Raw genomic sequence first — 26821 nt, forward strand, 5'->3', positions numbered from 1 at the left:
ATACGATAGTAAGATTAACGGAGCGATTAATGAAACCTTTTTTTTCCGTACAGAGGTCACCAGTAATGGACTACAGTTCCTATAACCCACTGCTCAACTTCCCTCCACGACTCATATCCGCTGTGTGTATATTGTGTGTGTGTGTGTTGGAAAGAGGACTGTGAAATTGCGGAGATGTCGGTCCAGGTTGTAGCTGCGAAAATGGCCGAGGTCGAGCTGAAAGATATTAACAGCAAAAGTCTGCCTGCTGCGATGCCAGTGGCACAGAAGCAGGAAGAAAAGTCTGCGATTAAAAGCCAAACCGCTGCCCCTTCCCCCAGTCCTGCTGTTTCGGCTGCAGCTAAGGTGGCTGCAGCACCCGAGGATCCTACCCTTCCAACCCCGAGTCCGAACCTCATGAAGATGCCGCAGGCATCTGTGTTGAAGCGGACTGAACCACAGCACAACGGCGGAGAGGCGTTCATCAATCCCGATGGTACAGTAACTGAGGCACCGAAGACTGTGAAAAAGGTCAGGGATTGGAGATACTAGTAACTGTCATTGATTAGGGGGGATGCCAAAATGTGTATTGTGTGACGCTGTCAGTATTACAGTAGCTAATAAATAAAAAAAGATCGGGGCTTGACTACACTAATCTGACTATTGCACATTTACTTGCACATTCTAGTGATAGAATTTTAACTGTGTTATCTATCAATAAAGAACACAGTAAAACCTGTTAAAGTGCGGATTAGAATTTCAGAAATAAGGAGATGGCGATGCGTGCAAAGATGTAGCGGTGATGCATTCTCCGCGTTTTGACCGCACTGCGCTGTTGTGGCGCTATACATTTATTCTAGGTCTTCTTGATACACTGTGGTGCTGTTAAGAAATGCGACCTCTCCATTTCCAGAATTAAGAAATCAATACAGGTGATGTGAGTCTTGAGTTTAGAACTCTTCTAAAGTTCTGAAATAGTTTCCAAGTACACAATGTGTATCTCAACATTTGATGACAGGCGCTTTACAGATGCACCGTTAAAAATAAATAGGTGTGAATATAAATCTGAATTTGCCCACGTTTGGGGGAAAACAAGGGCTTTATAGACTTGTTAGATTAATAAATGATCATCAACCTGTAGGCAAATTGACTGGCCTCTGCCACATTTAATCCATAACCTGTTGCAAAGGTAAAGGTGAATCTCAATCCGCACATTCTCACCTCTGTTTCAGTGTGAAACATGCCCGCTTCCCAAGGCACATGTTCAATGTATGACTCTTGTTAAATTATGTAGTAAGTTCATGAGAAGACATTTACTGACATACTAATACCTATACTATAGCATAACACATACTAATACCTATACTATAGCATAACGTACCAGATTTGAATGGGCACTTCCATGTTTTCTAAATAGCACTACACCAGTCTTGTTGCCGCCAAAACCATTAACATCAGAAAGCTAAAGAATAATATTTTACATTATGGAAATGTATCTTTCAGTTCAGCTTGAATTGAAATGGAATGTTGGTGGAGGGAGGGAGGAAGGAGTTACATTTTTAATAATGTACAGTGAATTATTGATACCATATATATTTTGCGTTTATGAAACATGCTATTGAAGCTTGGTGATTTAAAAAAAAACAAAAACAAAAGGGGCACTACACAACTGCACCCTTCAAAAGATATATGTCTTGCAAACTACAGTTCAGCAAAACAAAAAAACGATATAGAAAAAGAACAAAAATCACAGGATTTGTTTACTGTATACGTTCCCTGCCTTTTTATCTGCAACTATAGATACTCTCACTTCCAATTCCAAAGCTGTAAATAGGAATTGGAAACTAAAACAATATAACACTGTATTGTAGTCCTTCTCTGTGTTTAATCTCTAATGTTCCCCCATGAAGCTAAAGTCACATTTAATAAGCTTGTTGAATGAGCAGGCAGATGTTAGCTTTGGATGCTTCAAGTGATCCTGTCCTTCCTATGCCATATGGATGCTAATAGAATGTAAACCCCTGGAAACAAGATTAGTAAGTAGTTCCTGCTGCTGTGGATCGAGACCTTGACGTGAGGCAGAGGGGGATGTACTTTCATTTATGATGTTTTCAAATCCACAGTTCACTGTGCGTGCTCAAGAGATGCAGAAGAAGGTTATATAACAGAGTCGTACATGAAATGCCAATCTCTATACTACATTTACCACGTTTCTGGTTCAGCTGATGCATGTAGTACGCTTGGGTGCTTATCTGCAGGACGTGACTGTTTTCACAGTCTTAGCAAGTGTTATATTTAAATAGTAAATGTCCCAAGGGAAATATGTATGTAATGTAGTACCTTTACACTGTCTTTCGTGCAACAGGATTGAACTGTGGCAGAGGCTAGTTTGTTTTTTATTCGTTGCTCACAAATGTTTAAACATTAACTGTAGTTACGAAGTGTTAGAACTGCCACTGATTTGCACATTTTAAAAGGTAGTATTGTACAACATTCTCAGCCGTTCTGACCTCAGCCTTCCAGTAAGCTTTGTATTATGTAGCTAACTGGGCCTGTCTGAAGTACTACTGTATACAGTAGGTTGTTTTGGGTCACGGTACCAAAAACATCTACTGGAACTGGCATAGTTTCTCTTACTGTATCTTCTCAGCATCACTGTTATGGAATAATGGCACATTTTCATCTGAGCTTAAAAGACAATTGCATTTTTCATAAATGCAGTTATTTCTGTCTCAAGGCAGGGTGACATTCACCTCTTGCCATTAGCTTCAAACAAGTGGTGGATTATCTGCTAGAAAGTAGGAGGCTGTGTGGTCCAGTGGTTAAAGAAAAGGGCTTGTAACCAGGAGGTCCCCGGTTCAAATCCCACCTCAGCCACTGACTCATTGTGTGACCCTGAGCAAGTCACTTAACCTCCTTGTGCTCCATCTTTCGGGTGAGACGTAACTTTTACTTTGCATCTACGTGAGACACTGTTGTGTGACTTGATATTGGCCTGTATGGATACTTGCTTCTGTCATTTGTCGATACATGGCTTTGCAACAGATTCACACACAATGGAAAGCATAAGGTGGACCTGTCCTAGCCTTTTATGTTTTGAAGTTATGGCACATGGTCTCTGTTGCCTGTTCTCTAAGGTCTCAAACGCACATAGACAGTAATGTGGTGAAGCATATTGTAATGCTTTTCAGTGAATTAAAAATTATACTCCAGTTGTTTTGCTTAATTTATAGCCATGTCAAATTACAACAAGACAAAACAAAAGTCTAAGACTCCTTTGCAACAGGGAAGGGTGTCCTGAAACTTTATAGAGAAAGGGGTTGCAAGTGCATGACAGCACACTGAGGTAGAGCATTAACAGCACTGGCAGTAGTGTAGAAAGATCTGTATCTACAGTGCCTTGCGAAAGTATTCGGCCCCCTTGAACTTTGTGACCTTTTGCCACATTTCAGGCTTCAAACATAAAGATATGAAACTGTAATTTTTTGTGAAGAATCAACAACAAGTGGGACACAATCATGAAGTGGAACGAAATTTATTGGATATTTAAAACTTTTTTAACAAATAAAAAACTGAAAAATTGGGCGTGCAAAATTATTCAGCCCCTTTACTTTCAGTGCAGCAAACTCTCTCCAGAAGTTCAGTGAGGATCTCTGAATGATCCAATGTTGACCTAAATGACTAATGATGATAAATAGAATCCACCTGTGTGTAATCAAGTCTCCGTATAAATGCACCTGCACTGTGATAGTCTCAGAGGTCCGTTTAAAGCGCAGAGAGCATCATGAAGAACAAGGAACACACCAGGCAGGTCCGAGATACTGTTGTGGAGAAGTTTAAAGCCGGATTTGGATACAAAACGATTTCCCAAGCTTTAAACATCCCAAGGAGCACTGTGCAAGCGATAATATTGAAATGGAAGGAGTATCAGACCACTGCAAATCTACCAAGACCTGGCCGTCCCTCTAAACTTTCAGCTCATACAAGGAGAAGACTGATCAGAGATGCAGCCAAGAGGCCCATGATCACTCTGGATGAACTGCAGAGATCTACAGCTGAGGTGGGAGACTCTGTCCATAGGACAACAATCAGTCGTATACTGCACAAATCTGGCCTTTATGGAAGAGTGGCAAGAAGAAAGCCATTTCTTAAAGATATCCATAAAAAGTGTCGTTTACAGTTTGCCACAAGCCACCTGGGAGACACACCAAACATGTGGAAGAAGGTGCTCTGGTCAGATGAAACCAAAATCGAACTTTTTGGCAACAATGCAAAACGTTATGTTTGGCGTAAAAGCAACACAGCTCATCACCCTGAACACACCATCCCCACTGTCAAACATGGTGGTGGCAGCATCATGGTTTGGGCCTGCTTTTCTTCAGCAGGGACAGGGAAGATGGTTAAAATTGATGGGAAGATGGATGGAGCCAAATACAGGACCATTCTGGAAGAAAACCTGATGGAGTCTGCAAAAGACCTGAGACTGGGACGGAGATTTGTCTTCCAACAAGACAATGATCCAAAACATAAAGCAAAATCTACAATGGAATGGTTCACAAATAAACATATCCAGGTGTTAGAATGGCCAAGTCAAAGTCCAGACCTGAATCCAATCGAGAATCTGTGGAAAGAACTGAAAACTGCTGTTCACAAATGCTCTCCATCCAACCTCACTGAGCTTGAGCTGTTTTGCAAGGAGGAATGGGCAAAAATTTCAGTCTCTCGATGTGCAAAACTGATAGAGACATACCCCAAGCGACTTACAGCTGTAATCGCAGCAAAAGGTGGCGCTACAAAGTATTAACTTAAGGGGGCTGAATAATTTTGCACGCCCAATTTTTCAGTTTTTTATTTGTTAAAAAAGTTTGAAATATCCAATAAATTTCGTTCCACTTCATGATTGTGTCCCACTTGTTGTTGATTCTTCACAAAAAATTACAGTTTCATATCTTTATGTTTGAAGCCTGAAATGTGGCAAAAGGTCGCAAAGTTCAAGGGGGCCGAATACTTTCGCAAGGCACTGTATTTGTAAAAGAACAGCACATGTTTACTGTGCCATGTAAAAAAAGGCATCATCTTTCTGAAATGTGTGTGGTTAATGAGATGTGCAGGCTTGCATACAAGTTGAATGCGTCAGGCATCTCTCTAGGTTTATTGCCAGTTCTCCACTGTGGATTTTTTCCACCCAGACAAAATCTGAGCTTTACCTTAAAATCCTGAGAGAGCTGATTAACCCGCTTTGTATACTTAATTTCTGCACTGCTTTATTGCATTCAGGCCTACAACAGGGAGCTCTTTGTTCAGTGCCCTTGAGGGAAAATAGACATGGACTTGCAAGGAGCAGGTGATTTTACTGACGGGCAAGCAGCAGGTTCTTAAAGGAACAGCTCTCTCGTAGCTCTTTTATATTGCCTTAAAGAACAGTTCACAATATACATGGAGAAGTGCATGGTGTTTTATTATTTATTTGTTACACACACAGTTCAGCATGGATAAACAGGAAATGAAGAAAAAAAATACAACTTCGTATTAATTGCGTTAACAGCAGGGCGCTGTGACCGGACGCAGTGCAGTAGCTACAGTAGTTATCCAAGAGGCTGAATACAAGTTAGAATATAAACGTTTAGTTTTAAAAACAATGAAGCTGCAGCAGAGCTGTGGTCTCAAAGGTGATGCAAAACCGAAACGGCTAGTCAGCATGGAGGGAGAGGGGGATTTTCAGTGCTATGGGGTTTGGTTTCAGTAAACAGTACATTTTTGTTCAGTAGTGTACTGTACGTCAAACATGTAGATTTTAATGTGGTGTTTTACTGTTTAAATTTTTTCTACTTTTGAGAGCATCTTCCAAAGATCATGCATGGTTAAAGTTTCAACCACAAAACAGTAGTGCTCTATTCCTACCCATACCTCTTAAACAACCAGGCATTTAATGACGCTGTTGATTGAATGGACCGCATATTCTTTTCTTACTTCTGTTATTCTATAGCAAAGTTATAGTTTTTAGACAATGCTGTCCTTGTTTTTCTTTGTATCCCTTGAGGTCGTGCGTATTATGTGCTTAAACATTTTGTGTCTTGAGACATACTGTAATACTTTTTTGTTCCTTTTTGCAACCAGAAAAAAAATGCTGGGGATTGACTCTGCGCACCAGCAAAGAATATTTTAGGGGCCTGCATTTTCTTGACTGCCAACAAACAAGCCTGCAGATTTGCAACCTGAAGTACTTGCTACACGGTCAGGTCATTTTAGGCACTTGAAGACACAAGGAGAGGATTTGTTTAAAAGTTGTCGTACAGTATATCAATATACCAGGTATTAAGTGAAAACAGCAAACTACCACTTGGCATCATGGGAGACCATGGAACCAAGGTCTCAGTATTAAGGCAATTGCTGTAAATTAAAGTGGTTGCTAACAAAATAATTTCTTATCTGATTTGCCATATTGGTCTTCATGTTGCGGTTTGGAAAGAAAAACATGTTCTAGTGTACTACAAATTCATTTTGTTTGTTAATTTTTTTCATTTATTGTAACCAATTATGTTACCCCTGCTTTTCTGCTCAATTTAGAATGACCAGTTATAATTTTTTTCTCACTGCAGCAATTCCCCGCACAGTTTATCTTTTTTTTTTCACATTCATGTCAGTTTTCAACCCTAGACTTCAAGTCAATGTATGAATACAAACATTTGTGATGGCATTGATATACTGTAGCTATATCTTCACTTTTGCCTGTATTATTTTGTTTGATTTTAAAGGATCAAAGTGTTTGAGAAAAAAAAACTAAACAAGCAGCAACCAGCATTCTCCCCAACAAAGAATCATTGGCCTACAGTATGCCTACAGGTGATAGGTGTGCCAGTGGAATAGGAGATCATACTGAGTCAACCACGTGCTTTTGTTAAACCAAGTAAATTATACTGTGCACTATATAATAACAGCTGTTTTCAGCATGTCAGCCTCCAAACCTGCAATTTTACATGTCATGTGGTGGCAAATGGTATTTTTATTTAAAAAAAAAAAAAAAAGAAAGAAAGAAATAATTATGAACTAAAATGATTGTGTCAGCCTTTTTAAGATAATTTAAATGCTTGGAGTCAATATGTCTGGAGCCCTGCCCTGCAAACTGTTGTGTTTTCACACTGGTGTAACTCTTTCTGGTTTCACCAGTCAGTAAATATGTTGACTGCACTTCTTGATTCTTTACCGTGACTGTGCGCTGTGCTCTACCTTTGAATTTTAACCATGCCTAATTGTAAACATAATCTATCTACCTAATGTTAAAAATACTCGCTCTGCAATAATGCCTGTAATTAAGCCCCTGCATGAGTCATCGCTCTTCCAATATACTTTTGCCTTTATGACAACTTTATGCCCCCTGGGCGTTGACTCGGCAGACTCGTGTGTGTGTGTGTGTGTCTATATCGATATGTGTGTCTAGATCTATATTTAGGCCTATCTTAACTGGTTTCATAACTCCTGGTTGTTACTAATTTTTAAACTACCTTACCTGAGGTAACATTAGGTTATTGGGTTCAGTGAAACAAGCTGTTTATCCTGGGTCAGATTTTTATAAGTATTGTAATGCAGAACACATAATATATAATACTGGACATTTCCTCTGTGCGAAGTCGTTGTGATAGCTTTGTGGAATTCATTTGTTAGTGTTTACCCAGGGCTGTAAGAAATGAATTTGCATCGTCACAGAATACGTGACCACAGAGCCTACTGACATGCTCTTTTATTAACCAATCCCTGTGTCCCTGACGACCTTCAGCTGCCCTACTTTACATCTCGTAGGACAGCACTGCCATTCCCTTATGAAAGGCAGCCTTTACTATGATAAATGCACAGTAAAGCACATTAAATACAAAAAGATAGTGAACTGGAAAGTTACTGTGCAAAACTATGATTAACTTGTATAAATACTCCTCAACTAAGCTAACTCTTGTGAACATTGATTTCTTAAAAATAAAAAAATTGACTTATTCCCTCACAAATTATAGTCTGTTCAAGGTAAACCTTACTGAGTTAGACATTTTATGCAATTATTCAGCATTATAGCACTTTCTTGGGGGTTGCCCAGGCACTATATATGTGGTGATTCCTAAATATGTAAGCTAAAGCATTCGAACAGCTGGCACTGTTTTAGTAGAGTTTAATTTCCTTTGCAAACCTACAGTACTTGTTGGGCAAGAGGTACGAATACAACCATGCTGATAATGGGTCTTAATGCTGCCCACTAACCTTTTACAGTGTTGTGTCTCAGTACAAAGTCTCCTGTTTGCAGGGGGTCATTTTTCACTAAATTGAACTAGTTGTGTTGTTTTAACAGTACAGTAGCCTTTTATTGTGTTCACTCATTAAACCCCTACTACTGTGTTAGTGCTGTTTGGGTTTTGTACTTCGTGGCGCTGAGAAGAGGCCCTTCGTGTCCAGCCTCGGTTTTTAATAATGCTGGTCAGGGGGTTACTGTATCTCCAGAGTGATTTAAACATAATTTCTGCCCTGTCTGCAGTAACTGGCTGCTAGGGTTGTCTACACTATTCAATCCCAAACGCTACCCTCAGCCATTCTACACTCCACTGGTCCCTAACAATAACACTGGGCAGTCAGCATGGATTTTCATAAAGAGCCAGCGGATATCATATACATGCCAATCGGTTTGCTATTGTATTCTTTTAACATGTGGCCTACAGGTCATTTGTCTCTAAATTAAAGAAAGCACAAGCAAATCCATCTCACAGCCATCCAAACTAAAGACTAGGCTGCATGACTGTGCTGTACTGTGCCTTTGATAACATTCTTGGTCTTTTTTTTGTGCTGGCTTGTTGTTCTGTTTACTGTAATGTGAAAACATGTTGACTTGTTTGTAATGGAGCAGAAGTCAGTTCCCACATTCGACTAGAGTCCCAGTGTGAATTTGGCACAGTACTGAAGGTGCAGTTTTAAATGTACAGTACCTGTCCTGTTAAAGCAGCATGTCTGTGAAATATCTGCCGGCAGCGGTGCTGTTGGATTAACACCATCAAGGAAATATATAGTAACCGTTAATGTCGTCCCTGGGTGCCCAAGGGTTACTCTACAGAAGCATTACATAATGTTCCTCTTTAAATCCCAGTCCCTGTGTGGCAGAGCTGATTGAGAGTGTGTCCATGTACAGTACATGTATTTGTTCATAGAGGGTTGTCTGTGGGTTGCTAGTGGTGTAATGACTCGTCATGATTTATCTGTCAGTGGTGATGCTGCCTCAACATGATACATCCTATTACAATAGCACTGTTGTGTAACCAAAAACACTCCAGTTACGAGTAGTCATCATGAATAATTCACCTGTTTTCATTGTCAGTGCAGTATGTGTTTACCCCACGCTTGTTTTCTAAGTGCCTGCAGTAACATGAGTCCCAGTATTGCAAGCTACATGGGTTCTACCAGGAGTGGTTGGAGGCATGTCTGCTGCTGACTGGAACTTGGGAGCTGAGAAAAGCTTTTCCAAACAGTATTAGCTTGTATTGGAGTTCTATGTTTTTATGAACATTTCCTCCTTTTTTTTTTTTAAACTTGTGCCATAATGCTTTGCTCGTGTTCTCCTTCACTTTACATACAAAATGATAGCATGCTGTAAAGAAGGAAGGAATACATTTAAAACAGATTTGAGGGATTGAACGTGCAGTTCCTTAGAAGTCCCCTCCCCTGTTGTTCTTTCTTCTGTGAAATGCATTTTTGTAAATTTCTAACAGACTTTGTGTGGTTCCTGCATTTTCTAAAAAGTCAAACCCAGATACAATGATGTTGACCAAGACACCAGATGTTTGTAACAGTAATACAGTGCTCCCATAACTATGAAGTCATGTATGTATGTATGTATGTATGTATGCATATGTGTTCTGGAGGATGAATATTAAATAGAAATGTTGGATAAAGAAATCGATCTGGTGAGCAATGGCCTTTAGGCTCTCAATCTAGAGGCGTCTGTTTACAAAGCAGAAAAAAAAGCTTGAGCTGATCCATTCTGCCAAATAACAAATCACCCATGATTTAAAAATGTGTAATCCCTTTATCTAGCTGGTTTCTAGTAAAAACCTTTATTTCAGCGTATATTACAAATTGTGCTTTTTAATCGTTAAATACATTCAGTAAGGGTTGTGGTCAATTTCTGTGTTTCAGTTTCAATTCCTTTTTAAAATATATTCCCAATTCCTTTGAGGGAATTGGAATTGATATCTTAGAGACATCATTGTTATGATTGTTCAACTGCTTTCATTTGAGGCCAATTTTAATTGATTAACATTGACTGCAATTTAAGTAATTTGTTGCCACTGTGAGAAGCTAATTTTTGAATATTGCTAATTGCATATTTGAGCAATGATGTGTTGAAATTGATTTAAAAGGGAATTGGAATTGGTTTATTGATTTTGAAAAGGAAATGTAATTGAAAAACAGGAATTGACCCCAACCTTGCACCCAAGAATAAAGTGCATGCTCTTATTGTCAAACATTGACATCACACTTCATACAGCACTCCAATGGGATTTCTCACTCTCTTGAGTTTCTGTTGTATTATTGCTTTACAGTACACTGATGGGAAAAATACCTGTGCCTTTACACTTGTGTGTGCCATAAAGCAGGTGTAGGCAATTCCGGTCCTGGAGGGCTGGTGTCCCTCCTGGTGTTTGTTCCAACTGACCAATTAAGCTAAGACTGGTAAGCACTTAATTGGTACAATGAAGTAATTTAGGGTACAGCTGGAACAAAAACCAGGAGGGACACCGGCCCTCCAAGACTGGAATTGCCTACCCCTGCCGTAAAGGGTATAAACATCTGCACTCCAGAGCCTTGAATTCCAGTCCCAACAGAGGATGTTTGACGTGAATGAAATGAGTTTCACAGCTTTATAATCGCACTTGCAAGTATCTGGAAAAACATGACGTGTGAGTGTACCGCTGTTATTCTCCAAGAGCCACATCCGGCAGTAACGGGGCAATTAAGCCACTGAGATATCCCCTGCCAGGTAGTGTGTTTTATTAGAAATATCAGTTGTTTTGCAGGATACAGAATTCATATTGAGCTAAAAACACCACCAACAACTGTACATCCTGACCGCTGTAGCTGGTATGAAATCTTATGATTCTGACCCTTTTTCATTGAGTTTCGCAGCCATTGAATTTGATCTTTAGAAACCTCTGCACAGCATTTACATTATTAATCTCTTGAGAAATGCAAGTGCTTACATGCTTAGGAATCCCTGGTTAAAGGGAACAGGATTTACCACATCTGCTCATGTCATTGTCCCTGGTGACATGTACAACTGTGATTGGAGTACATGGGGATCTGTAGTGTACAGTACATGTAAAAGATAGGGGGGGGGGGGGTGAAATTAGAAAAAGGTCTCAACTTTTGCTTGGAGACATATAGGGCCTGCAGTGGATCTGGTTTGATCCAGTCCTGGTTTTACTATGTTTAGTACACACCTGAGCTTGATACCTATACACAGTGTATAATAAAGTAGGTTTAAAGTATTCAGAACAAATCGCTGATAGATACAAGTCAGGAAGGATGGACATTGCCCCATTGCATTGTGAAAGGGTATTTTTTTAATGGAAAGGGGTTGAAGTCAGCGTGAATTGTGTAACCATTTCCATTGACAAATGTGTACTATTTGTTTTGTTTTCTAATAATGTTGCTTTACATATTAACAATACAGATCAATCACCCTGGAGCAAGCACTGCATTTATCAAGCTGATCCATCTGGTAAAATGACAAGTTGTCATTTCTGAATTTCTTTTTCTACAAAGTTTAAATTTGCTTGTGAAAGTGGACCCGGAATGGCTCGGAATGCATCTGAGAGCATGTACAACCCAGAGCTTCTGTCTAGGCCTAGGCGAAAAGATTGGTTTTGCCCCAGGAGTTTGTCAAAATGATCATTTGGCCACTTTCACTCGTGTACAATATCACTCTTATTTATATCCCTGTATTTGATTGCACAAGTCGTGTTGCGTGCCAATATCCTGTATAAAAGAAAATGTGTGGAGTGGCATTTACTCATATCTGTAACGGTTCAGATATTTCAGGGGGTGTAACAGAGAGTCGATCCCCTCTTACAGAGTAGGCTATATATGAGCAAAATGTAAGTTTTCATGTGCTATGCAACTGTTGTGCCACCATCTTGGAATGACCCAGTTTAAACCTGTTTCTTGGAAGAGGTCCATCCATCCCCTCATTACAGAAGCTGAGTAGCATTCTGAGAAATCTGAAATGTGTCAGGCAGGTTGACTTCCCCAAATTAAATATTAGCTTTCAGAGTTTCAACAGCTCTAGTTTCATAAGAAAACACAATTCCTCTGCCTTGTTTATAAGAAGAAAAAAAAAATACTTTACGAGCATCTGAGAATGTTTAACTACCTTGAGCTATAAAGCAATTGGTTAAGTAAGATAATTTGAGATTACGTTTTCCATTTTATACACTAGGCTTAGTGATCAAACAATATGTGCCTGAACTTTTGCTTTTGCTAATTTTATCTGTTGTGGGCTATTTTTTTTTTTTTTTAGTTTTCACTCTTGTCTATTAAAAACTGCTAAAACAAAAAGGGCATTGTTTTCTTTGTCAAATTGTTGCTCAATGGAAAAGCCCACATTCGTAACACTGGAACATAGGTTTTAAATTGTGAATGGAATTTCAGCCTGTTTAAAGAGCAGACATTGGCATCAGACATAATAGATTATTTTAAATACCCTTTCATACAGAGAATTACCATTTGTCCTTGGCCAAATGTGTATTGCATTTTTATCATGTTAATTGTTGTTGTTGTTGTTTTATTGCTGAAACAGGCTGTTCAGTTCCTCGCTTTATGGTAATAAATAAGCTTCCCGGTTCTTTGGTATTTGAGCCTCTGCTTGGCATTTTCACACAGTCATTATTCACTGTTACACAGTATGGACCTTCTCGAATTCCTTTCTCTGTCTATCTTGTTCACAGGCATCTACTAAATCAATATGTATTTTAACTAGGGCTGTCTGTTAAGCCTCCAAATAGCAATCGATTAATTGGGCACATATATATATATATATATATATATATATATATATATATATATATACATACATACATATATATATATACAGTACTGTGCAAAAGTTTTAGGCAGGTGTGAAAAAATGCTGTAAAGTAAGAATGCTTTCAAAAATAGACATGTTAATAGATTATATTTATCAATTAACTAAATGCAAAGTGAGTGAACAGAAGAAAAATCTAAATCAAATCCATATTTGGTGTGACCACCCTTTGCCTTCAAAACAGCATCAATTCTTCTAGGTACACTTGCACAAAGTCAGGGATTTTGTAGGCATATAGTCAGGTGTATTATCAAACAATTATACCAAACAGGTGCTAATGATCATCAATTCAATATGTAGGTTGAAACACAATCATTAACTGAAACAGAAACAGCTGTGTAGGAGGAATAAAACTGGGTGAGGAACAGCCAAACTCAGCTAACAAGGTGAGGTTGCTGAAGACAGTTTACTGTCAAAAGTCATACACCATGGCAAGACTGAGCACAGCAACAAGACACAAGGTAGTTATACTGCATCAGCAAGGTCTCTCCCAGGCAGAAATTTCAAGGCAGACAGGGGTTTGTTTCCAGATGTGCTGTCCAAGCTCTTTTGAAGAAGCACAAAGAAACGGGCAACGTTGAGGACCGTAGACGCAGTGGTCGGCCAAGGAAACTTACTGCAGCAGATGAAAGACACATCATGCTTACTTCCTTTCGCAATCGGAAGATGTCCAGCAGTGCCATCAGCTCAGAATTGGCAGTAAACAGTGGGACCCTGGTACACCCATCTACTGTCCGGAGAAGTCTGGTCAGAAGTGGCCTTCATGGAAGACTTGCGGCCAAAAAGCCATACCTCCGACGTGGAAACAAGGCCAAACGACTCAACTATGCACAAAAACACAGGAACTGGGGTGCAGAAAAATGGCAGCAGGTGCTCTGGACTGATGAGTCAAAATTTGAAATATTTGGCTGTAGCAGAAGGCAGTTTGTTCGCCGAAGGGCTGGAGAGCAGTACACGAATGAGTGTCTGCAGGCAACAGTGAAGCATGGTGGAGGTTCCTTGTAAGTTTGGGGCTGCAATTCTGCAAATGGAGTTGGGGATTTGGTCAGAATTAATGGTCTCCTCAATGCTGAAAAGTACAGGCAGATACTTATCCATCATGCAATACCATCAGGGAGGCATCTGATTGGCCCCAAATTTATTCTGCAGCATGGCAACGACCCCAAACATACAGCGAAAGTCATTAAGAACTATCTTCAGCGTAAAGAAGAACAAGGAGTCCTGGAAGTGATGGTATGGCCCCCACAGAGCCCTGATCTCAACATCATCGAGACTGTCTGGGATTACATGAAGAGAGAGAAGCAACTGAGGCTGCCTAAATCCACAGAAGAACTGTGGTTAGTTCTCCAAGATGTTTGGGCCAACCTACCTGCCGAGTTCCTTCAAAAACTGTGTGCAAGTGTACCTAGAAGAATTGATGCTGTTTTGAAGGCAAAGGGTGGTCACACCAAATATTGATTTGATGTAGATTTTTCTTCTGTTCACTCACTTTGCATTTTGTTAATTGATAAATATAAACTATTAAAATGTCTATTTTTGAAAGCATTCTTACTTTACAGCATTTTTTCACACCTGCCTAAAACTTTTGCACAGTATATATAAATTGTTCGCAAAAATGTAAATGATTGTACCGCCCACAGAAATTAATTAATTAAGTCTGCAAGTCCCGAGTTTACCTAGGAATTTACGTGTTAAGTTAAATTCATTCACAAATGCAAAATTTCTCTCGCAATATTTTTAATGACTCCACCTGATGCCATGTGAATGCACTCTAGCAAGTAAAGCTTATACAGAACTAAAGGGTTGATTTAAATGAGGAATCACCACCTATTTTTAGGGGTAATCTTGGGATTACCACAGATAGGTGGTTTGTGAAATCCTGGGTAGTTCCCCAGCTGTAAAATGCCCTGCTAATAAAATCCAGCGTGTGTTTAACATGGCAGGGTTACAGTGCATTGTTCAAGGTGGCCCTGCTACAGCGCATAGTGTACAAACACGCAATCAAAAATACAAGCAGACAAATGTTTTGGCTGGAGAGTTTTGATTGTTTGAATGTATGCACGATTTCTGATTGTTTGAATATATCTACGTGCTGTAGCAGGACCACTTTGAACAATGTATTGTAGTCCTGTATAGGTAAACACACTTTTGATACCTGGAACAAAGAAACCCAAAAGGGCCCTATGTTTTTGCCTTGTGGATGGGTGTTCTCTGCTGCACATTGTTTTTCTCTGTTTTCCCCCCCAAAAAACCTGGTACAGTCGCCACCTCTTAGAACGGGCACGTTTGTGTTAACGTGATTCACCCGCAGTAAGCGATGGACGGTATAAACTTCCACACCAGTACAGTAATCAAAACAAACAAGTGTGTATGAGGTTAAATCTTTATTGACACTCATTACACCAATAAAAAAAACCTATGAATGTAATAAAAAGTGCAAAAAAGTACAGTCCAGGTAGGCTACATTACTGCAAATTGTTTCCAGCGAAGAACTCTACATCTGGACGGTCTGTTTTTGCAAGTATGAACGGAAAACTTTGTCAGTGTTTTCTTAAAAAATCCCAATTCGGCTTTATATCTGGATGCTGCTCCATAGCACACCACAGTGTTAAAAGCGCAGCACGCACGCTTATGCTACAGTGTCTGCTTCAGGCAGAGCGTCCTGGTTGCCAGGGTGACACAGCTGAGAATTCTTCCTCAGACATTCCCCTCTGGTGTTGTCAGAGTTTTAGTTTCGGTTGTATTTTTGTCAGCACTCTCCTCCTCAACTACAGAAAACCCAGCTTTTTTGAAGCAACATTACTTTGTTTGCTGACTGACAGAGTTCCAAGCATGCTTTAGCAAGCACACAGCATCTAACAGAGATTTTATTTACACAGACTGAAACCAGACCTAGAATAGGTGTATCTTGTGAAGCATTTAAGAATACAAGCTAACGTAAAGTAAACAAGGAGAACCAAGCTTTCAATGTAGGTTTCTACAGAGAACGAGTTTAACTTCATGAAATGCTTCTTTGAGTTCCAATGCCTTTATCCCCAGTGCTTAGAAGACCTTTTAATCAGAAAGATGAATTTAGTGCCAGCTTTTCATAGAAACCACCCTGTTTATTATTAGGCACCCCTTTCAGTGGCGTATGTGTTTTTGTCAGTCAGCTACATTCACCATCCCCCTCCCTGAAAAACGAAATATTTAGTGGCAGTCATGATACATAGCTGCCACAGTGCCAAGGACCCACAACTCAGGAACCATTTGAGTTTGTGTCTCACTATTTCAATGGTAATGTCATCTTTCATTGTAAATGTGGTGGTGAGGTTGACCGTCACCGCTGACCTAATATTGCTCCCATTTTGCAGTTACACAATTGTTATTGTCTTAATATATGTTACACATCAGTTGTGTAGTAAAAATTACATGTCACTGACACATTTTGTTTTTAACCTCTAGCCTCAACAATGATAGACCATTGATATAATGCTCAGGTGGTGTCCAAAAAAATGTGTGTGTGTGTGTTTCACTGCCAAATTGTTTTAACCTCTGTTAAGGAAAATGGTTGAACTAATGTATATGAATACATATATTTTATTCTGTACTTTGTTCACATCTATAAAGTAAAAAAAAACAAACTGAGACACAGCAAATGGCATGTCTTGACGATTTCCCAACCCAGATAGCCTGAATATGAGTAGTGGAAAAATGAAAATACTGAGAGAACCTGACCTTTATCTGATCCCCTTTTTTATCCTAGTATCGCATCTAATTTCTCAGGGAACTACAAAGAAGAATAGCATTACAGCAAACTTTCTTTAAACGCCTCATTCTTTGATATTGGGAACCGGTAATTTTGCCATTCACTACTAAAGCTGTATTATTCTCCTCATGTTTCATGTCTTTCCATTGTAAATAATTGGCAGTTCTATTGATACTGTTCTAGGTGTTGTTTAGTTTAATACAGGCGACTCCCATACAGTTTTCAAGCACGTCAGCATTGTGTATGTTTTGCCAGTTCCATGTCAGGACACCATGAAGAAGGTCTTTAACTTAGCGAGCCCGATCAAACATAGGAAAACAGGTGCCATGGAGTCTGTACAGATCAAGGTATGTTTGTGAGCAGTCTGTTTGAGTATACTTGTCCCAATAAGTAAATGCTGTTGTGTGTGTATGTGTGTTTTAATTTGTTTTTTTTTTATTTTAACACCAGGTGGGACTAACTGGTTTTACTAGAGTAACTCCTAATATCAATTTGAACTGCCTTAACATAAAATAATTTGCTTGCAAAAAGTAGAGTGTGTCCCATTGTTGGCCTTTCACTGTTGAAAATGTAGATTATGTTTTTTTAAATTACAACAAATAACAACCATACGTGGTAACTAGTAGTGCAACAATTTATCGATGCATCGATTTATTGATCATCTGTCCTTAAATTTCCCCGAGATTTGATTATATATTGGTGAATTGATGCATCAAATTAGAACCCAGTTTGAAGTCTCCTGTTGCCGGTTTGCATTAAAATCTTGAGTGTGCTTCGTTTAGTGCTATTATGGTAGATAAACAACGTCAATCCTTTCATGCCATTCAGTATTTAGTTTTGAAAAACAGACTGACATACATGGTATAATGCTTTTGGTTTAGTAAAGTATATACAATGGAGGAATGTGTCATGTCTTGTTCTTGTGCCTCTGCAGTTTAACTTGTATTTGTAGCTGAAACTGCTTCGTTCGTTTTCTGAAGTCGGCCTTGCCTTAGGATGATGCTTTGTTCAGCATTTGCACACAGACGTCAGTAACTGTGTGCCGAGCTGAGATGATCGTTTCAGTTATTTCTGTCTCGACCCCCTTAATCATGTCCTGTGTAACGGGGTAGGATTAATATTTTAAAACCATGAAGTAGGCAAGCTCTGCATTATTTTAAACTGAAGATCAACTGGTGCGAGTCTGTGGCTCATCCTCCTGGTTTTGATTTGAAGAACTGGTTTCCTTCCCCTCGCCTGCCCCCCTTTTTAAGAATGTAAATGGGTCTGCACTTGGGTCACGTGATGATATGGTGCCTCTGAATTAGCAAGGCCATGGAAACGTACAGTAGTATTCAGGTATAGCCTACTTTCAGCCCACAAACAGCAATTTGAAAAATAGTACAGTCTTTGTTGCTTATGGGAAAAGATTTGGCAAAGGCTGAGTGTGATATTCAGTTATCCTAATTATATTCTTTTCCGTCTTTTTTTTTTTTTTTTTTATAAAACTCTTTCAGAACACATTCATCGCTTTTGTGGCACTGTTTCATGGTTCAGATTTTATTTTACCAAGGCAACAGGTAGAAAATTTGTGCCACTGCATGTGAGTAAAAATAACAGAGTACTTAAAAGCTTAATGCTGTTTCGGGCAATCAAAGTGTATTGCAACACTGGATCCACTCTCTTGTTAAATGTGTTCTGTTAATTACAGTATGCATCAGTTTGCAGCCATTTCTATCTTCTCTGAACCAAACATCAATATGCACACCAACTCTTAACTTCTGTCACAGGTACAGTATGGTTCACTGGTATGTTTGATATTTGTTGTGTAAAGGGCTAAAAAGTGTGCTGTGCCATGGAGAGTATATTACCTTTCAGCTGCTTAGGTTTCGTGAGTGAGGTGAGAGACTGCAAGTTACAGTAATGTAGATACAGTAGTATGCTATGCTAGGATAAGACTCTTCTGTATTACTGTCTCCATTCACTTGATTCTCAAGTAATTCCTTAGCATGGCATCACTCAGTTGGTGTATTTTAGTTGTTTTGTGCCTGAGAACTAGCAAAGCCTGGCAGCAATAGGCATCCCTTATCTCTGATCGTGTTGATTCTAGTTCATTAACCCTGAGCGGTAGATTGAGTTAGAGTAGATTGAAGCTGTATCTCCTTAAAGCAGCAAGCTGTACTATTAGAAATCCAAAGTTTAGAAGATAAGACTGTTAGGCCTTGTAGATGGTAATTATTGCAGATGGTAATCTTCAGCACAACTTTGACTTTCCCACATGCAGGATTCCCATCATTAAACCAATTTAGTGTACTGAAAATGACTTAAGTGCTACTGTAAGAAGTGGCAGACGGGCTCCAAATAATAATACAGGATAGTTTGAAATACTGTACAGAAGGGTTGGGGGGGAGACTAAATGGTGTTTGTTAAAACCTTTCTCTCTCCTCAACTGTTTTTTAGTATGTTTATGAAAAATGTGTATTTGTTTTATAACCGGAATGTGCCCACAGTTAAAGTTTTCATTGCACTGCCCTCTAGTGTCCTAAAGTTGTAAATCACAGCATGACTTGCCTGTCCGGTACGTCTCCTGAGAAATACTTACAGCTGTGGTGTTGATTTGAATGTGCAAAGATAGAGGGGGTGCAACAACATGGTGCCTAATTGGCATATAGTGTCCATAGCTTTGGTATCTGTTGCTGGAATTTAAGAGGACGGCTTCCACTGATTTGCTTCATTGCAATGTACAGTGTGAATGTATGATTTATATTTTATTTAACCTGGTAATTACTGTATAATTGACATAGTGAACCTTATTACAGTGTATGTAATCTGAGAGAAAATCTGAGGCAACTCACGTTACAAATGTGAAATCTATCTGAGCTCATTGCAAATCCGTCATTCAGTTTTTGTCACTCCTTGATAATGCTTTGCTTTGGAAAGTGTCCAGCAGCTTTCGCTTACCACGGGGGCTGTGATGCCATGTCAACACCCAGGAGTTATTTTCCACATTTACAAGTTGAGCCGGGAGCAGTGGGTAAACAGGCCATTAATGCAGTTAAACAAAGTACATTTTGAATTCTTTCAATAGGACAGTACAAATATTTATACACAAGTAGGAAGACAGCTACTCCTGAATGCAAGTATTGCATTGTGTCCTTTCAGTCTTTCATCTTTGTTAAACTGCATTTTAATCTTTTAACAGCTATTCTTTTTTTTTTTTTAATATGCTTTAGGGAGGCAACTTGACCTTGAAAAGCACAGAACATGGATATCTGTGCAATGACTGTAATTGTGACCAAAAAAAGCCTCTGGACTGTAGTCAGTTGCCTGTAAGAACAGAAACAAATCTCGTCAAACAAAACAAAAAAAACAATTGTATTGAAAATAGTGGTATTGTATTTTTGTAATGTACCAGTACTGTATGTATGTACAGTATGTGTTAATGTATTTAGCAGTGCTTGAGAGCTGATCATTCCTGTACTGTACAAATGGTTAACAAAGCCACTACTGGGTCTGGTTGTATCGATACAGTACTGCAAGACCAAAAGTATTGAGATAAAATGTTGTACTGTCTCCTGAACTCTGGATTTCCTCTAGTAAAGTAAGTCTTTTTGCACACGAATATAAAACAGTTAAACTATAAACTAAAAATAGAAGAGCAGTAAAACCATAAATTATATTACGCTGTTTTTGGCATGTGCAAGGGTAGCGTAAAGGTGAGCTTAAAATAGTTCACGTCAATAAAATGTTAGATTGTGTGTTAAACCCCTTACAAACTTTCTGGGTTATGCTATGCTTGCATCGAATTTGGTGACCTTTTGCACTGGATAGATCATTGACACTTCAACCCCACCACCCTTTACCCTAGTCAAATGCAATGACCATATTGTATGTGTGTGTCCTTTTATTAAGGACTGTTAATTGTGTATAGGTGCGGGATCATGTCTTTAACTGCTAGGAATACAGTGCAGAACCATTGGACATTCTCTATAGAAAATATTACTGCTTTTAGTCTCAAGTCCCTCCTGTGGGTGCTCCAGTATAGGTGCATTCTGGGAGCACCTTATACATGTATAGTACAAGAAGAGCTGCAGGCATTCTTCCATTGGCTGAAAGCCATTGCTGGGTTCCCCCATGGGTGAAGCTGAGGTCTAGACATTCCCATCTAATAGATGTGTTTTTATTTTTAATGCTGTTTGCTTAGGTCTTCCGCCGTGGCAATCCTCTTAAGACTTGTCAGCTATGGTTTTAATGGCTGACTTAATGGGATTAAAGTGTGTGAGAGTGGAGACTTTATGAACAGGGATTGCAATGAGGCGAAAGGTCCTGGAGGGTTGGAAAGTGGGGGTGACAGAGTGGGACTTGTTAAAGTGGGGAGTTCATGAAAAGGAGTGCTCAGCGCACAGTCGTCTCTTGAAAGAGAGAAAGCAATGGAGGCAGCAGTTGAGGACTGGGCCTGCAGCAGAACCAGTGCTGCCTTTCAGTTACCTCAGTTACCTCGGTGGATGGTGAGTTTCACAGTCTGGATAGAAGTCATTCACTGCTACAGTACCACTGGACGATTTAAGACATTCTGGAGGCTGTCATTTTAAACTTCTGTATTGGGCCTCATCACTTCTGGGATATCTGCAGACATGCCAGTGTCCCAGCAGAGTAAGCTGTAGAGTCCACAGTGTAGAGATGTTATAAACAATGTAAATGTAGAACTGATGCTGGGTAAACAAAAAGCCCCATAGCATTGTCGGGGCAAGAGAGCAGACCTAAGCAAATTGACATTTGTAGCCTGGTTGGCTGTGACTCTTCAGTTCGTGTTGACGTAATTGTAGTATAACATAATTTTTATATTCACAACCAACTGTCCATTGTTAAAACCATACTAAGGGGTACTGGTATGGCAGTAAACACCTTAGAATGATGAGCTACTGTATATTCCACGTACCATCATTCTTTGTTTAAAAGTGGCATTTTATTAGAATGTTGTTGAATAGCAAAGTTTTAGTAGTTTTTATCGCTGACAAGTAGAGCATTGTTATCTGATCGAGCAGTCATTGCCAACAGTTAACGACTACAAGAGTGTAAACTTTAATACATTGGGAATTGGTCTGACATTTGTTGTATTTAATAGTAAATGCAATTCTTAATGTAAATAATTTAATTGGAGAGAAGTGCAGCTTCACTTATTTGTGGAGGCTGCCATCTATCCGTATGTTATAAATATAGGGCTATCTAGAGAAGCGCTTCTCCAATTGTGATTAAACTTGCTAAAACCATTTGGTAAATAGTTATTGAGTGTATGAGAATCCACAAGTAGATGGAGGGATCCTTCCACGTGACAAGCCTACTTGTTTGTGCAGTGGGCAGAGTAGGTCATAGTGATCTAGTTTATTCATGTTTCTTATGGCTCTAATTTTACAGCCATGGCAGGGGATGTAGTGCGTGTCAATGACATACAGTTTATTTATATGGTTATGCAGTATTGCTTATGTACTGTATTCAAGCCATTTAACAGTGACATCTGCACTAATATAAAATACCACCTTAACTTGGCAGTACAAAATTGCTCCATAAAGCTGTCGGTGTAATACAGTGCTTCCTCGATATTTCATACAATAAATAAAACTGAGACATTTCTACAGTATAGTACAATTTACTGTTCACATAGTCTACCCGTGCATTATCAAAATGAGAGCACTGTATTTGTATTTGTTTTACTTTGTCATGTTTTTTAAAAAATACATTTTCAGTCATAATTTGAACAGTGGTCTCGAAGTTAAGACCCTTTGTTTGCCCAAAATTAGTTTTCTGTAATCCTGTGTAATGTGACTGGCTGGACAGGCAATAGGCTTTCACACCCTGTTAACCCTTTCACTGCCAGGTTGCTGCTCCTGGTGTGCCATGGTAGAGGTAGTATTTTTATTCTATATTAAATATTAAAATCTTACACAAACATGCCTGCACTATTAAATTATTGATATACAGTGATTAGTGCAGAGAATAACATATAGGTATTGGACAGGATTTTGGAAACACTTGAAGCAGTTGTCATAAATTTTGTCTGTGTTGTATCAAATCTCAATCGGTTCAAATAAATACTGTCTGTAAAAATAAATAAATAAAAAATAAATAAATAAATAAAATATACTGTAAGAAAGGCTTCTAAACTGTGGTGTGCACATTTTGTAAGGGTTCTAATTGTTGGCATCAGTGTTTTCTGATGCAGACTCCAGAAAAACTGACGGATAGCATTGTGTTCCCTTGTTAAACCTCTATTTAACTGGATTGACTATGAATCTCGCAGGATTTAAAACTTTCCAACAAGATCCCACACCAATCGGGTTACACGCCGCCTCAACCTTTTTGGACAATATGTTTGTTGTGAATTCTCAACGTTGGCACTAGACAGTAGAACAGTGGTTCTCAACTTTGGCCCTCAAGATCCATTTCAGTCCTGGTCTTTATTCCAAGCAGGTCCTAAATTCGTTAGTTGCCTCTTAACCTTTTTAATTCTGTTCCACACTCCCTTTTCTGTACCACAGAACCATGTCCCTAGTGCTAAACACTCCTCTACATTAAAACCTGGTTTAAAAGCTGTTTCACCTCCCTGCTGCGTATCTCTCTCTAGCAGTTGAGCTGACTAAGTAAGTGCTGCTCATTCTGTAACAAAACACAGGGGTCTTGTGTTTCTTTTGAGATGGAATTACTTTAGAATTATGCGAATTGCATTTTGGAACAAAGCGTCTGTTCTATTTCCTAAATGTAACCCTAATCCTCCGAACACTATTATATATATATATATATATATATATATATATATATATATATATATATATATATATATATATATATATATATATATTGTTTGCTGAGTGCAGGAGAAATGGTAAAACATTTTGTACATGGATTCCACACAGTGCCCTTCTGTATCTGTTTCTCACTTCATGTAGATACAGAGATTTACACCCTGTTTCTTTCAGAGGAGATAAGGAAATCCTAGACTTGACTGGAGGATCTTCCAAATTGCTCTCTGGAAACTCCTTGTAGGCAGTACCTTTCACTTTTTTGTTCTGTGATTTAAGATGGCTGCCATATTGTGGTCTTGTGACAGTTATGTATCCAGATGATAAAGACCTATAATAGGTATCCTCCAATAAATATATATATATTTTTTTGTTTTGTCACAAAGCTTCTGCCATCGCCCACACCTTTTCACCAACATTTGAATTACCCATTTAACATGTGCACAGATTAGTCACAGTAAACCTGTTCTGCCGTCTATAGCATTAGTAAACAGGCTGATCTAGAGCACCATGTGCAAATGCCAGAAGGTGACATTTGTAATTGCCAGCTTCAGTTCATTTGCGTGTTTGCTCTATGTAATTAGTAATCGTCACAAATAGGTTTTACTGTAACATCACATTAACTTTGTAGGTGCTAGTGTAGTGTATTTAAATATCATTAACCATGTGTAAGTCTCTACACCTATTCAAACGAGATTCACATCCCATTGAGTGTTTTACTTGTTAAGTGAGTTATAATTCATAATCATAGTGCCTGGAAATTAATGGTGAGGGTGAGGAGGAAGTAAATGGTCAGCAAATGGTGAAAACTATTCCAACGAATACCTACTAAAATAATAGATGTGTTTCATCAGCCAGTAAAAGTTCATTAGCACACTTCCCAGTCAGGCCTTGACATTCCATGAACCCCGCTGGTTTTATGCCCCAGTTAGTCTCTTGTCCTGGACAGGAGGACACAAAGGGACAAATATGTGTTCCCAGATTTTCTGGCTGACGTTTGGTTAAATGTTAGGTTTCTGTTTCCAGACATAACGGGCATCATCTAATGAGCCTCCTCAGAGCTGCTGCTTTTGTCTTCCTTTGAGAGACCAGCAGCTTGCGTCACTCTTATGCAGAGCCCAGTATAGTAACAGTACAGGACTGGAAACAGAAACGTTAGCTGTTGATCAAGTGGTGCCAAATGAAAATAGGTTGTATCACATTAGTTCAGTTAGCTCTTCAAACATTAATCTTCCTTGTTCCCACATAGATATTGAACTGATTCAGCAAGCAGAGGTGAAGCAGTGTGTCTGCAGAATAGCTATGCAGTTGCATGCAAGTTGGTTGTGTCTCTTAAATGGCATATGGTCTGTATAGATTTAAATGTGCAAAAACAGGTATTGGTTTGACAGCCACCTGCACCCCTACCTGAGACCAAGTCACACTGATGGAATTTACATTTTGCTGGCTACTCGGTTCCTTTTTCTAGAGATATATGGCATTGCCATTGTGATGTCCAAGCATTTCATGTTGTGTTATCTTGAAACTGCACTAGCTTTTGGTATTGGCAGCCCAAGTTGCATGGGTGTAAACTCCGCTTGTACCATCACTCCCTGCACGTGTCACACTGTGTGAAGGTGGTGCCATTTCTGAAATCCACTTGGGAATTTATTTAAATTGTGTTGCATATATTGGGATAGGTATAAATTGGCAATCTTTCAGTAAAGGATTTGAATCCTGTTGTTTATCGTTGAACAGATGTAATACATAATCACTTTTTATACTTCTAGACATGCTTTTGGAATAGTTTGCATGTTACTAAATTAGACGTAAAATCATTTGGCCGTCAACAACTTGTAAGCCGTCTTGAATTTATTTCAGTAACCAAAAGGTTGGTAAGGAAGTTGGGTAACAACCAATTGCTTGCCATCTTAAGCGTATAAACTAAACAGAACTTTGTTTCTTTTTTCTCCACAGCAAATCCAGTTTGCTGACCAGAAGCAGGAGTTTAACAAGCGCACCACCAAGATTGGCCGTCGCTCCCTGTCCCGCTCCATCTCCCAGTCCTCCACAGACAGCTACAGCTCAGGTAGGGCCCTTCAGCTGCTCCTTCTGCAAGGGCTTGGGCTGGCTGAACTCTACCCAGTTGGGTTACCTGTTATATTTTCAAAAATATGATAACTGACATCTACAGGAGGTCAAATGACAAAGGAGCCCTTTAGAACGGAAGAACATTAGAACCTCTGGATGACCGAGACATATTCCATTTTAACCATATCCTGTGACCATTTAGGGCTTTATTATTATATCTTGGTTTTATTTATTTCGAAATATGGAAGTGGTTGATTTTAGATGACTATTAAATATATATATATATATATATATATATATATACAGCGGAAACACTTACTACTTAGTGTAGGCCCAGTCTTCCTACTCCTAAGTTCTATGTTTAGAAATGAGTGGACATGTAATTTCTGAAGTCAACATGAATTAAAGTGCTTGACGCTTGTAATTTTGCAAATTTGTTTAATTTTTAAAGGAACATTTTAAAATAAATGCAAGCTATTCACTCTAAGGTCTTTAGAAATGAGAATTCTCTGCATGAGAAGCTCTTCAGTTTATTCATAAGATTTTCATAAATACAGCCCCACACTCTTACTCAACAACAATGATAGATGACATGCACAAACTTTCCCCTGAAAGTGTCTTAGCAGTTAAGCGGATAATCGTCAATTTTTAATAAAGCAGCATGGTTAACATGAGTGACAGTACAGTTATGAATTTCCATTGAGCCATTGTGGAGAGCTTAACACTAGTACCACAGTGTGCAGGCAGCCTCATTTAAATAAATAGTACATATTAGCAGTTTAATTTAAATAAATAATGCATATTAATGCACATGTCACATTTTTATTGGCCAAAGAAACAAAAATGTCAAGTTTTGTAAGACACATGGATTTAAGTAAGGGGTGTTTAAATTATTTATTTGTTTTGTATCACAACCAACCTTCTATTTTTCAGATGTCTGTAACTCTGATAGCTAGTTTCAGCCATAAAAAATATTTGACCTAGAAACCCTAGAGTAAAAAAGTAAAAATAAAAAAATGTGTGTTCCTTAGCCCCCTGCACTGTTAAATAATAGCAGTACTGTATATTTTTCAATTAATCACACATCAGAGGTCTTAAGTCAGCTAGGTAATAAGTTTCTCAACCTTTACTCTAGAG

At 38.9% G+C, this 26821-nt stretch overlaps 1 protein-coding gene across 4 annotated transcripts in view; it reads left to right on the forward strand.

Moving 5' to 3' along the window:
* Positions 1-104: 104 nt before the first annotated feature.
* LOC117419799 (putative adenosylhomocysteinase 3) overlaps positions 105-26821 on the forward strand; it is a 41429-nt gene continuing 14712 nt past the window's right edge. For 2 of the 4 annotated variants that reach the window (XM_034032923.3, XM_034032925.3), the window contains exons 1-2: positions 106-510; positions 25571-25682. In XM_034032923.3, the coding sequence (XP_033888814.3) occupies positions 175-510; positions 25571-25682 (448 nt within the window). In that variant the 5' untranslated portion in view covers positions 106-174. Of the gene's footprint in view, positions 511-25570; positions 25683-26821 lie in introns of all 4 variants that reach the window. The other 2 variants (XM_058985823.1, XM_034032924.3) reach the window with 2 other exon arrangements.

Source organism: Acipenser ruthenus, chromosome 14, assembly GCF_902713425.1.
Source record: "Acipenser ruthenus chromosome 14, fAciRut3.2 maternal haplotype, whole genome shotgun sequence".
Classification (NCBI taxonomy): Eukaryota; Metazoa; Chordata; class Actinopteri; order Acipenseriformes; family Acipenseridae; genus Acipenser; species Acipenser ruthenus.